This window comes from Helobdella robusta (assembly GCF_000326865.2).
Source record: "Helobdella robusta unplaced genomic scaffold HELROscaffold_12, whole genome shotgun sequence".
In the NCBI taxonomy this organism is placed as follows: Eukaryota; Metazoa; Annelida; class Clitellata; order Rhynchobdellida; family Glossiphoniidae; genus Helobdella; species Helobdella robusta.
The window spans coordinates 3,731,961-3,744,168 of record NW_008703664.1 but is presented as its reverse complement, the minus strand read 5'-3'; the positions used below and the strand labels follow the sequence as shown (position 1 = coordinate 3,744,168).

Genomic DNA, 12,208 nt, shown 5'->3' with positions numbered 1-12,208 from the left:
TGAAAAATTAACATAGGATGTTATTTTCGAACATATTAAAAATATGTTTGAAATATTTTTTATTATAATGTAGTGTTATTTATTAAAAATCGCAATGCAAAAGTATGAACAATTTTTGGAAGTCAGAAGACGAAGTCAAAGTCAAAAAACTTTTCAAGAAGAACATTTTTAATGTAGAAGTCAAAGATTGGCATATTTTAGCCGACTCCTCGAGCTCAATCAGTTTGCTTTAGTGTGAACTTCATGTCAGAAAATTAATTAGATCAATTGGAGTGCGAATTTGCATCCCATAGAATATTTTTTTGGCTAACGTTGTCATAAGCTGGACGAAGTAATAAACGTCATTTGCTAAAATTAAAAAAAATTAACGCATTATATTGTAGAGATAGACGATTAACACCAATAATACCAACTGATACAGTGGAGCACTAACATTAGCAGGTATCTTGCTGTTTTGAATGACTATGTCTGTGTTTTGAATGCGTGCTGTATGTGATACGATGTTAGCACAACGTAAGGTTTCCTGGAAAACCTTTTTGAAATACCTAACAATTTTCAAACAAACAATTTATCAACTCAAGTTAACTGAGGTAATGTATATATAAGAACACATAACATTTATCTGTTTTTTGACTCAAACGTCATTTACTACTAACTTCTTTCTGTCGTTTTATCTAGTCTTTTACTAACTGACTAAAAATAACAACTTATGATCAAACATACGAATTTGCTATATTTAAAATTTTGTTTGCAACTTGTGAAACTAAGAATCAATTGCACAACTCAACATAATTGACAAATTTAAAATTTAATAACAGGAAGTGATCTTTGAATGCAAGACTTATATCATAGGCGCACCTACTTGAACCATGCACAAGTTGAAACTTGATCTGATGATGGTAACAAATGAGAAAACCTTCTAAAATTTAAAAGCTGAGTAACAATGAAACATTATAAAATAATATTTAAATAGAAACATAGCTGAAAGTTTTGAGATGAAAAAAAAGGCAAATTTATTAAATTAATTGAAAACGTATGTGAAAACTATTTTTCGACAAATTAATGGAAAGATAAAAACCAATAGCACAAAACAAAATTACTAACTTGAATTCATTACAGTTTGCCAAATTTATTTCTTCAATGGGAATGGAGCCCAACTCTTTCCTAACTTGATCCTGAACGTGAGGTTCCAAAGCTAAGAAGTACCCCATCCAGGTGAACAGGGAGCAATACTTCATGTAAGCATTTGTGAACAGCAATAACAAAATGGATACTGCCTCTTCCTCACTCAACTGAAGCACATGATCGATAGGAAGTTTAGCAGGATCTGAGACCGTCGGCAACGTTTTGCGAAGTATTAAAGCATCGCTGATGAATGATTTCAATTTCTTTTTGTCTGCCAGTGAAAATGTAGTAAAATAGTAAAAACTTGAATTTATAAAATTAAAATGCATAAATATGAAAAAACATATTCAAGTTTCAGTTATAAACACTTCAATACGAACATTGCTCAAATCTGATATCTCTCAAGCCATCGGCATCTGACGTATCATCCATGTAGTGGCCCACCTCCTGCCAAACCTTATGTCAATTATTTCACGAATGACTCATTTCAAAATATGTATAAAGCATTAAACAACATACAATTTAAACCAAAAATCAAAAAAACAGTACAAATATTTATTGAAATGAAATGCAATTGAAAGCAGTGATTACAAAATATTAGAGAACACAGGCACGCACATTATCAAGATTTCCCTTTATAACGTTGACGTCCTTGCTATTTTCTGCGTCATATCCAAAATGCGAGGAGAGCAAAAACTTAACAACAAATCCTGATATCTTCTCATACAACGGGAAAAACTGCTCGTTAGGCCATTTCAACCATGACGCTGTCTGCTTCTTTAGTATCTGTTTATTATTTCAAACTATGTCAAGTTTATCAGATAAAGTTTAATGTTCAAATTTGCCCAAAATTTTAAATAAGAAAAATTCATTATGTTGAAATCATGTAATGAAAGTAGATATATTTGTATTTAAAAATCTTAATGAAGAAATAATATTATCAGAGAAAAATAAAAAAAAATAACCAAAGTTGCACGAAAGTCATAGACATGAAAGTATCAAAGACTAAAAAATAATTTTAAAGTATATAAATAAATAGAAGTTATTTTAACAATTCATCATCAAAATACCTACAAAGATTAATGAGTAAGAAATTGAGCTGGTTACAAATGACAATAAGGTGATTGTTATAAAATGAAGGTTGATTAACCAAATATGATTATTAATGACAGGAAGTTTCTTCTAATAGTTTTGAAATAGTTAAATATCAAAAAGATAAAAAATCTACCAGAAATAACAGAAATAACTAAAACATAGTATAATTAAAAACTCTCACTTCATGTTCCAGTTTAAGAGAACAACTTGCATATTTTTCATTAAAAATGCCAGTTAAAAAAGCATGTTTTTTTCTTCCTTCAGCACCATTCAAAACAAATGGAGAATTCTCCCCCCACAACAGAGTTTGAGCTTTAAACAGCTCCACTGTTCAAAACAATAATTTTTTTAAACTTACAAATAAAGACATATAAAATTAGTTTCGACCGCTTGGTCAAGTCTGGTTCATCCATATTTGTGGCTCTTCTACATTACTCATCCAGATATTTTGACTCAGAATCTTTCTAAACATTATCATATTTCACACCACCAACAATTTACTCTTCTTGACAATATGCCTCTCTGAATGATTTCAACCAACATGTTTCATTTGCAATATCAACTTACATCTTTCTAAAACTTAGACTCTCTGATCAGCCATGCCAACTTCAACTCTGCTACATTTACTATCTAATGAATGATGTATTAATTTATCATCAAAATTTTCCATCAAACATGTAAAGTTTTTATATTTCAAATAATTTAATTTTAACCTGGTCTGTTGAAAGAATTGGCTTGCTCACTGAACAACTCTGGTGAGGCAACACTCACACACAACTGTGGACCTGCCCAAAATGAACATATCGGCCCATAAGTCTCATGAAGATCGACAAGAAATTCATGCAAACTGCCACAAGCTTTTATGTCAGGATAGTTTCCTTCTCTAAAAAAATAAATTTATATAAAAAAAATTTGAACATTCAGAACCAACAAAAATTTAAAAGAAAGAGATTTAAAATTCTGAGAAGCTATTTAAGTTTGGTTATTTAATTTACTTCTTATGAGTCATAAAAAACAAGAATTCAATAACAATGCTAGTATGTTACATTTACATTAAATTTAAAAAGTACAACTAACAATGGATCAACTGGTTCAGGTCCTGGTATGTCAATCGATTTTTTTGAACCCTAAAAAATTTGAAAACATAACACTTTTCCTACATAATCATTTAAGTAAAACTGATGAAAATATTCTAGAATGAATAAAAAAAGCCAACATCAATGCATACAAATGCACATGACATGATAAAATTTAGAATATCTTATGCGCCTCAGTCACTTGTTATGGCACTATAAAATGACATTATTATTATTAATGCAGAGAATAAAACTTTCTTCATTTTATATTATACATAATACTTAAAAATAATCAAAATAACTAATAATAATAATAATAATATGATTACATTATTAATTATTATTAAAGTATTAGCATATAAATTATAATCTTAATTAAATTAAATATATGATATAATTATTCAACTACATACTACACTTAAAACTAACTTACTAAGTAACTAAGTATGGATAAGTAAAGTCTTCAAAGTTCTGAATCTAAGTTCTAAGTATATTAAATATAATGTATAATATAATCTAATCAAACTAAAATAAAAAATTACTAATCTCAATTAGTCAATCAATTATTATTTTATATCCATATTATGTGGAATTAATTATAATGATTACAACAATACTAACTTAGCCTAATGAAAGACATAAATTAATAATTAGAAAAAATAGCAATGATAATGTATGCCAAAAATAACCATGTATGCCTGAAAAAATTCCTTAAAAATTATAAAACTACCCACTGGCTCTATAATTAATTCTTATACTACAATTATACAACATAACACATTTTTTCTAAATAAAAATTAAATAAGTAATATAATATTTAAAATAAACTATAAATTAAAAATTTAACATTTCTTCAGGTTCAGCAAATCTGCAAATGCAAAGCTAAGGTAGAAAAAGTGAGAAAAAGAAAGGAACTAGATAGTTGAGAAATGAAATTTTGCAAAAATCGGATTTTACGAAGTATAAATAACTTATTTTCTAACTCTAACTTACTGGATACAAGTAAATGACGGCCAATATCAGGAAAACTACAACAGTAGCAGCGAAAATAAGATAATCCAACATTTTACCACCTAACACGATTACACAAAATGAAAACTAAAAATGAACTTAAAGTAAACGTTTTGCTATCCTCGAGAGACACGCACTGTTATTTTTTTGTTTTGTTTTTGAGTTATTTTAAATGTTTGTTGATTGTAAGTTTTATATGCTGAAATTTTCTTATCATTCTTTACGAGATCATAGTTAATTTTGTTTGTTTTTAGAACTTTTGGGGTTACTTTTGAACAATTTATCAGTAATAGCAAATGATTGCTTTTTTTATAAGGAAAAAAAGAAGATAAAAAAAACTGACAAAGATGTTGATAGGAAAATGCCAATAGCGTACACATAAAGTTTGAACTTAGATTTTTTAAAAAGTTTTAGTCGGTGCAAATTAAATACGCTAAAACTGCATTTTAGCTTAAATACAGCACCAAACTAAACCTCCAAATATGTTAGATATTTGCATTTTTCAGCTTATCTCAAAGAACTTCATTGACTCCCAGCAACTAATATCGGGGGCATTATTTATAAATTTGAATAATGGTTGTGGTTAATTTTACTTAAATTTATGCAAATGCTTTTTGGTAAACGTTAAATTAAAGTAGAATTTTTATACTAAAAATCCGTTTAGTTGTCTAGTGAAAGTGACTTATTCACTTGTTGAGAAATCGTTATTAGAAAATAACATAAGCTGGTGGAAAGATAGCTAACAATAAAATGCCTATATAATGTTATAATAATATATAATAATATATAATAATATATAATAATATAATGTTATCCATATCAAAATTATCAATATTTTGACTATTACAATGTTTATTAAAAATGAACTGATTGTAGAATATGTCAATTATTTCTATTTTAAATGTTTCTAAAACACTAATAAGTAGTCAATAAGTCGTATTAACCAATATCAACCAGCACTTCTTGCTCAAGAGTTATGTATAAATTGCCATGATCATGAGAGATATAAAACGAACCAAATTTAACATAAACTTATTTTTCATAATACTGTTATATTTGGTTTCTGGTGACTTTGAACGACGAGTTAATAATAACTTTTCAGTCATGAAGTATCTATAAAAATTTTTTAGGAGAAAAACAAATTTTTGTATACCGTTCGATAAAGTAAAGTGTGGTATGAAAAATTGATAAACGCCTTTGAATCAGACAATATATAAAACAATTGTTAAGAAATATCACTACATTTTCAGCTTTGATCAGTTTCTCTGATTCAATTTTTAAATATTTCGTATCGTATTTTTATCATTGTTTTTTTAACTTATTTAAATAGAAAACAAAGTTTTGAAACACTTTTTATTCATTTTTATCTTATTTATCTTATACTGAACATTTTTTGGTAATCCTTTACCATTTTCAATGTAGTATGTTATCAACTATTGGTTTTATCTGTACGTTGCTACTTCATTGGCTCCAAAGATCACTGCGCCGATTCAATATTTCTCTTTATTAGTTGTTTCTTTGTCGGTAGCAAAGTTTCTGCATTCTGTTGAATATTTATTACAGTTTTCTCTATGTTTATGTAAAGTGCTTCTGCAATTGTAAGTTGAAATGTATTCCTGTTGCGAAATAATATCTTTGTGTTTTTGTTAAATATTTCTCTAGTGATTGCTGTTCCGTGATGACCGTGATTATTTGGTTATAAAAAAATCATTCATTGATTTGGTAATCTCAAAATGAGAGCAACAAGATAATAGGAACCGGTCCACTGGAAACAGTAATATAATAATACTTTATAAGAACTTTATGTTCACGTCATATAAAACGGGTGAAAGAATATTAAGAAATAGAGTCAAGAAGAACGTCAAAACAGTCGATGGTAATGACAAGTTACAACTCAGAATTTACTATGCCAACAACAGAACTTCTCCTGTTCTAAGAAATAACTGTAACGAGAAAAGTATATATTCCATTAAATGTCCTATCGGTGAATGCGGTCACCGAAATTCGGAATATATCGACCACACTACTACTATATTGACGCGAAGATTATCTATGTATACACAAAGAAATTTAGTAAAAAAATAATTTAATTTACTAGAGAAATACTCAACAATACACAAAGATACTGTATCGCAACAGGAATACATTTCAACTTAAATTGCAAAAGCACCTTACATAAACGTAGAGAATCCTGTAATTAATATTCAACAGAATGCAGTAACTTTGCTACCGACAAAAAACTACTAATAAAAAGAAAACAATGGATTCATGCAGAGTGATCTTTGGAGCTAATGAAGTTGGAACGCAAAGATATAAGTAAATATAAGAAACATCCAATGGTTGATAACATACTACATTGAAAATGGTAAAGGATTACTGAAAAAAGCTTGTTCTATATAATACTGTATAATATATATATATATATATATATATATATATATATATATATCCTATCCGTGTGTGTGTGTGTGTGTGTGTGTACATGCGCAAATTCAATCGATCAAATAGTTTATAAAGCGCCATTTCTGTCCGCGATGCTCATCTGCACTCCTCAATATTAGATATATATGCTGAATAATAAATGAATTTGGGTAATTGATCGAATAATTATTTTTATTTAAAAAAGCGACAAATTAGAATATTATAGTATTAAATGACTTTTTAAGTTTTAATAAAAAAAAAAGATTTTTGAATTTGTTCAATGAAGCGTTAGCAAACATCTTTTTTGTTCTTTGATACGGTATAGACATGATTCTTCTATTGAATACTGAAATGAAGTTCGTCCATAGTTCTGTTACCTACGAAAGCGAAGTTTAATATTTTTTTTACTATGGCCATGCACACACACATACTTATACATCCACACAAACACGTACATACACACACCAACGCGCTAATTGATCAATATTCCATTTATCAATGAATGTTGGATATAAATAAGCTGAGGTGCGAATGACGACATGAAACAAGACAGTAGCTTACTTGGAGTTTTTATAAGAACGTGTAGAGTGTGCAAAGGACTATTGTTCAGGCTCACCTGAGTGTAAGCACCATCCACAAACTGACACTTTTTTTCATCAACCTCTTCTTTGGCAAACACAAAGCCATACTTGCAGTCAGTTTCAAATGATTTCAAACATTCGCTTTCACACGTATCGTGGTTTGGAATGTTTTTTGAAATCAAATTAGACAGCGTGGTGTTTTTAAAAGACACAATTGTTAATTTGTCTGCCCCAAATAAATTTCAGAATCAATAAATCAAAGGATGAGGATTAGTTAAAATAATTTATTCAAAATTTTATAACTAAATGTAGAAAGCAATAATTAGTTGTAATTCGTTTTATACAATTGTATACATACTTTCTGCTTTTCCGTAGGCTATTGTGCCTAAAAATTCACTGGCTGTGAGTTGTTCAAATTAATGGCATATTGTTAATAACTTTATTACTTTTTATAATTTAATTCAAACACAAATAATGAAATATTTTTCAACATAAAATTCAAAACGTTAAAAAAATTACATTAATTATTAATTGTTTTATATTGGACACAATTTTATTCACGTTACTCTATATTAAATTTTAGGCTTGGAATTGCCGTGTCGTATTCTTCCCACTAATCTCTTCACTGGAAACAAGAACAGTGTCGACGTCCACCTAACACATTCATCTTAAGTTGCATTGCATGGTTGCGTTGACCCGCTAGAATAAAATGTTATGACGCAAATGTTCAACGTTCGATCTAATTTTTTTATATACATAATTTGTTATACTTTCCACGTTCCTGCAAGATTTCACAAATTTTAATAGACTAGTGATTTTTTTAAAATCTTTTTAAAAGTGTTTCCCATCATTTTATAAAAGATTTGGCTAGTTAATTTTAACATTGTACCTTTCTTCTTAACTTCTGCTCTCAAGATTAGTTATTTTTAATACAATATTAAAGAAAAAAAACACGTGCTGTTGTTAGCGTTGCCAAAATTTTGATTTTGCTGTCAAGTTGAGAATTAACAGAGGTTTCAATTTCAGCTTTCTTTGTGTGTGCATTAAAAATGACTGTGCAGAAAAATTTTGCAATTTTTTGACTCACATGTTTGCAACTATTGTTGCGTAATTTGTTTTAAATTTAAAAGTATGTATTAGGTTTTAGTGGTTGGTGAATAATTAAAAAGTAAATATTTAGAATTATGAATTATTTAAAAGTAACAAAACATTCGCTTGTGTCCAATTTTTTCTGTTTATACATTTTCAACTTACGATTATTCCTGCACGATGGAATGAAATGTTGAATTAAACCACTTTCATTTGAAAGTTTGATGTTACCGTCAGCAGCTATTAAACATTTTTTTCTGCTTTCTTCAAATTGAAACCCATAAAAACATTTACTACTATCGTTCAGACAATTAGATTTGCATTCTTCCACATCCTTAACCTCCACCGCTTTTGACCAAACTTCACTTTGTACGTTGTCTAACACGATCCACTGACACAAGTTTTCTGTCAACATTTCAAAATATTTTGTGTGCAGGTAGAATGAATAAATTTTAAAATTTTCAAAAATTTTTACCTTCACTGATGGAAAATCTTGCAGTAAAAGTTAAAACGACAAAAAAGTAATAACCAAATTTCATTTTAACTATGTTCAAAAGATTAAAATACAGATAGAAATATGAATTTCTTTCGAAAAATTCAACTTGAAGGAAAGTTTATATAACGGTGTTCCAAACGTCAATATTATATTACCGACGCGATTTTATGAAACTCTAAGTAATCAGCTGTCAAAATGTGTGAAGTAACAAGTTAAGTTGAAATCATTCATAAATCAACATGTACATAATGAAAAAGAGTATGTTAATCGTTCAAAGCCAAATAAATTTAAACATTCGATAAGCTTAAAAATCTTCATTCAATTATACATTTGCAAATATAAAATGGTTAGTTTAAAATGGTGATAATGATAACGTATGTAGTAAATAGATAAGTTTTTCCACCTGAGACTATGATATTTAAAGAAAAAGATTTGCTCGCATATTTCAAAAACAACTTAAATAATTTAGAAATCAAATAATGAGTAATGGTTCGACATGTTTATAAACTGGAGGAGAGGTGAAAGTGAACCACCATGAAGATTGTAGATGAATGATTACACAGAAACACAGCTATGCGCCTAACACCATCTGCCGCGTGTCACAAATTTATGCGGTTTTTACAGTCAAAACCTTGATATATTGCAACACGAATTCACTCTAGCTCGTCAATCGATAAATAAGTACAAACATAAATTAATTTTAAAACTTCTATAGTGAAGGGTTTTCTATCTTATATTAACCGTTTCCAAAATTCAAAAATTTTTCTTCAACATTGAAAAACAACCATAGTTAAACATGTCATTTTGTCATATCATCATGATGTAACTTAACTTTTATGATTTAAAATTATCAAAATTGTATAGTTTTTAATTTCAACATACAGTTTTATACAATGTCATCATTGGCATTGCCAATCCTATTATATCGACAATTAATTGTTATATGAAATTATAAAATGTTTCATTTTAAAACCCAACTTTAATTTGGTTATGGGAATATTTAGAAAACGGGACCTAGAAGTTTTACCATGTTTGTTGTGAGAGATGAGGTTGTATCAGTAAGTCAGTGATCCAGAATTCAAAATTTTGGAGGTGAGATTGTTTAAAGTATTTATTTAAAGTAAAACCAGAATCCCAAAAAAGCCAAAATATTCTTCAAGAAAGTTTAAAACGATTTGTCATCATACTGACGCAAGAAGATATGGAATTCATCCCAGAGCCTAAGATACTGTTTAAAGGAAAACAAGAATAGATACTCAACAACATAGATATTACAGAAGAAACGGTAGGGAAGATGTTAGGATCTCTTAGGGAAAATAAAACTCCAGGAATAGGTGAACTGCATCCCATGTTTTTAAAGGAGGTGAGAAACAAAAAAAGAGCCACTCTAACTGAAATATTTGCTGAATCTATCAAGACAGGTTAAATACCAAGAGACTGGAAAAATGCCATTGTCACGTCACCATTAAAAAAGAAAGCAGGAGTGTTACCAGCAACTATAGACCAGTCAGTTTAAAAGTGTATACTATGCTAAGTCATAGAAAAAATAGTGAAAATGAACATGTTTGAACATTTGATGAATAACAAAATAATCAAAAACAGTCAACTCGGATTCATGAAAAGACGTTCCTTTCTGTCAAATCTTTTGGAATTTTTAGAAGTAGTGTATGCAAACGTAGACAGCTAGAACTCCGTAAATATAATCTATTTGGATTTAGCGAAAGCGTTCGATAAAGTGTCACACAAACGACTTACCAAAAAGTTACATGCATGTTAGATATCTGGGAGTCTTCTTCAAAGGATTACCAGCTGGCTGATAAACAGAAGACAACAAGTACAGATCAAAGACAAAAATTCAACTTGGGTTAACGTCACAAGTGGAATTCTTCAAGTTTCGGTGTTAGGGCCTCTACTATTTGTTATATATATTAACGAAATTGACATTGACATATTATCAAAAATATCGAAGATCAATAATGAGAAAGATGCTGAAGTAATAAGACAAGGTATGGCAAGATTATATAAATGGTCGGAGAATTGGCAGATGTCGTTTAATACAGATAAATATGCGGTGATGCAAATGGTAAAAAAACAAAGACTTTAATCGTCAATTGGGCAATAAGGAGCTACGACCAACACAGGAAAAAGACCTTGAAGTCATTATCTATAAAGGCACAAAAAATTGAGACAATGTACTGTGGTTGAGGCCAAAGAAAATCAAATACTTGAATTTAGTAAAAGAACAGTGGTTGGCAGGGAGAAGTCGAACATTTTAAATCTGTATAAAACCTTAGTTCGACCCCATCCTGAATTCTGTGCTCAAGTTTGGAGTCCAGATCTGCAAAAAGACAAGGGCATTTTAAAGAAAGTACAGCGGAGAGCAACAGATGATCAGAGAACTTAAAAATCTTGAATAATAAAGATAGATTGAGAAAATGTGGATTGACAACACAAGAAACAAGAAAATGCCGAGGAGATCAAATACAAGCATACCTAAAAAGAATAAACGCCGTTTACCAGATTTGTGCAACAGGAGAATAGAATAGGATTACGAGGCTTCGGATACATGTTCTCCAAAAAATAGAGAATGCCGTCAAGCAAAGATTCCTTAGCTGTATAGTGGAAAACACCTAAAATATTCTGAGTGATGAGACATTCTCCACGGTATCAATCAACAGTTCCAAGATCAAGCCTGGAAAGTTAAGATATTAGGACACTTAGCTCGCAGTGATTCTCACACAAACTTTAATCTACTGAACCATTTTAAACCCTGTTATGTTATGTTTAATTAGATGAAAATTCATCAGAGTTTAGATTGGTTCCATATTATTTCGAATTTTATTTTTTTTGTGAAATCCTTTTTCCTGTTTCGTTTTTATGAAATAAACTTGTTTTAAAAAAAGTGGTTGTTTTAATAGAAACAATATTTGTATTGTAATGTTAATTGCATGGAATCAATTTTTATTGAAAGACTTGTTGACTGCGAAAATGGGTATAGTTTTATAATTTAAAAAAATAACTAATGAAAACAATTTTAATGCTTGATTATAATTCAAAAAGTGAAATTAGTCAATACGTTTTACTAATATATCAAGTTAAACCAATTATTAAAAAAGCATAAGAAAAAACGAAGATGTCAACGACAACAAAAATTTCTTGAATAAACTAAAAGAAATTTATTTTAAAAATTTAAATTTCCCTTGTTTAAACATATCTATGGATATATCATTACCATTTAACGTTTATAAAGTGTTAGCAAAGAGTAGATTGATATTTTCATGTCTAAAAAGTAACAGCACTGCATTGATAATATA

The 12,208-nt window shown here is 29.0% G+C and overlaps 2 protein-coding genes across 2 annotated transcripts; both read right to left on the bottom strand.

The window, feature by feature from the left end:
* Nucleotides 1-241: 241 nt before the first annotated feature.
* Nucleotides 242-4,361, bottom strand: HELRODRAFT_168041 (hypothetical protein; the record flags this gene model as incomplete). The annotated part of the gene is made up of 9 exons (XM_009013739.1): nt 242-322; nt 434-545; nt 1,105-1,396; nt 1,506-1,581; nt 1,744-1,911; nt 2,402-2,547; nt 2,934-3,103; nt 3,298-3,347; nt 4,290-4,361. The coding sequence occupies 9 exons, from the start codon at nt 4,359-4,361 to the stop codon at nt 242-244; spliced, it is 1,167 nt and encodes a 388-aa protein (XP_009011987.1).
* A 2,579-nt stretch (nt 4,362-6,940) lies between these two features.
* On the bottom strand, nt 6,941-8,813 carry HELRODRAFT_168040 (hypothetical protein; the record flags this gene model as incomplete). Its single annotated transcript, XM_009013738.1, has 4 exons — nt 6,941-7,105; nt 7,345-7,535; nt 7,668-7,709; nt 8,564-8,813. The coding sequence occupies 4 exons, from the start codon at nt 8,811-8,813 to the stop codon at nt 6,941-6,943; spliced, it is 648 nt and encodes a 215-aa protein (XP_009011986.1).
* Between the last annotated feature and the right edge of the window lie 3,395 nt (nt 8,814-12,208).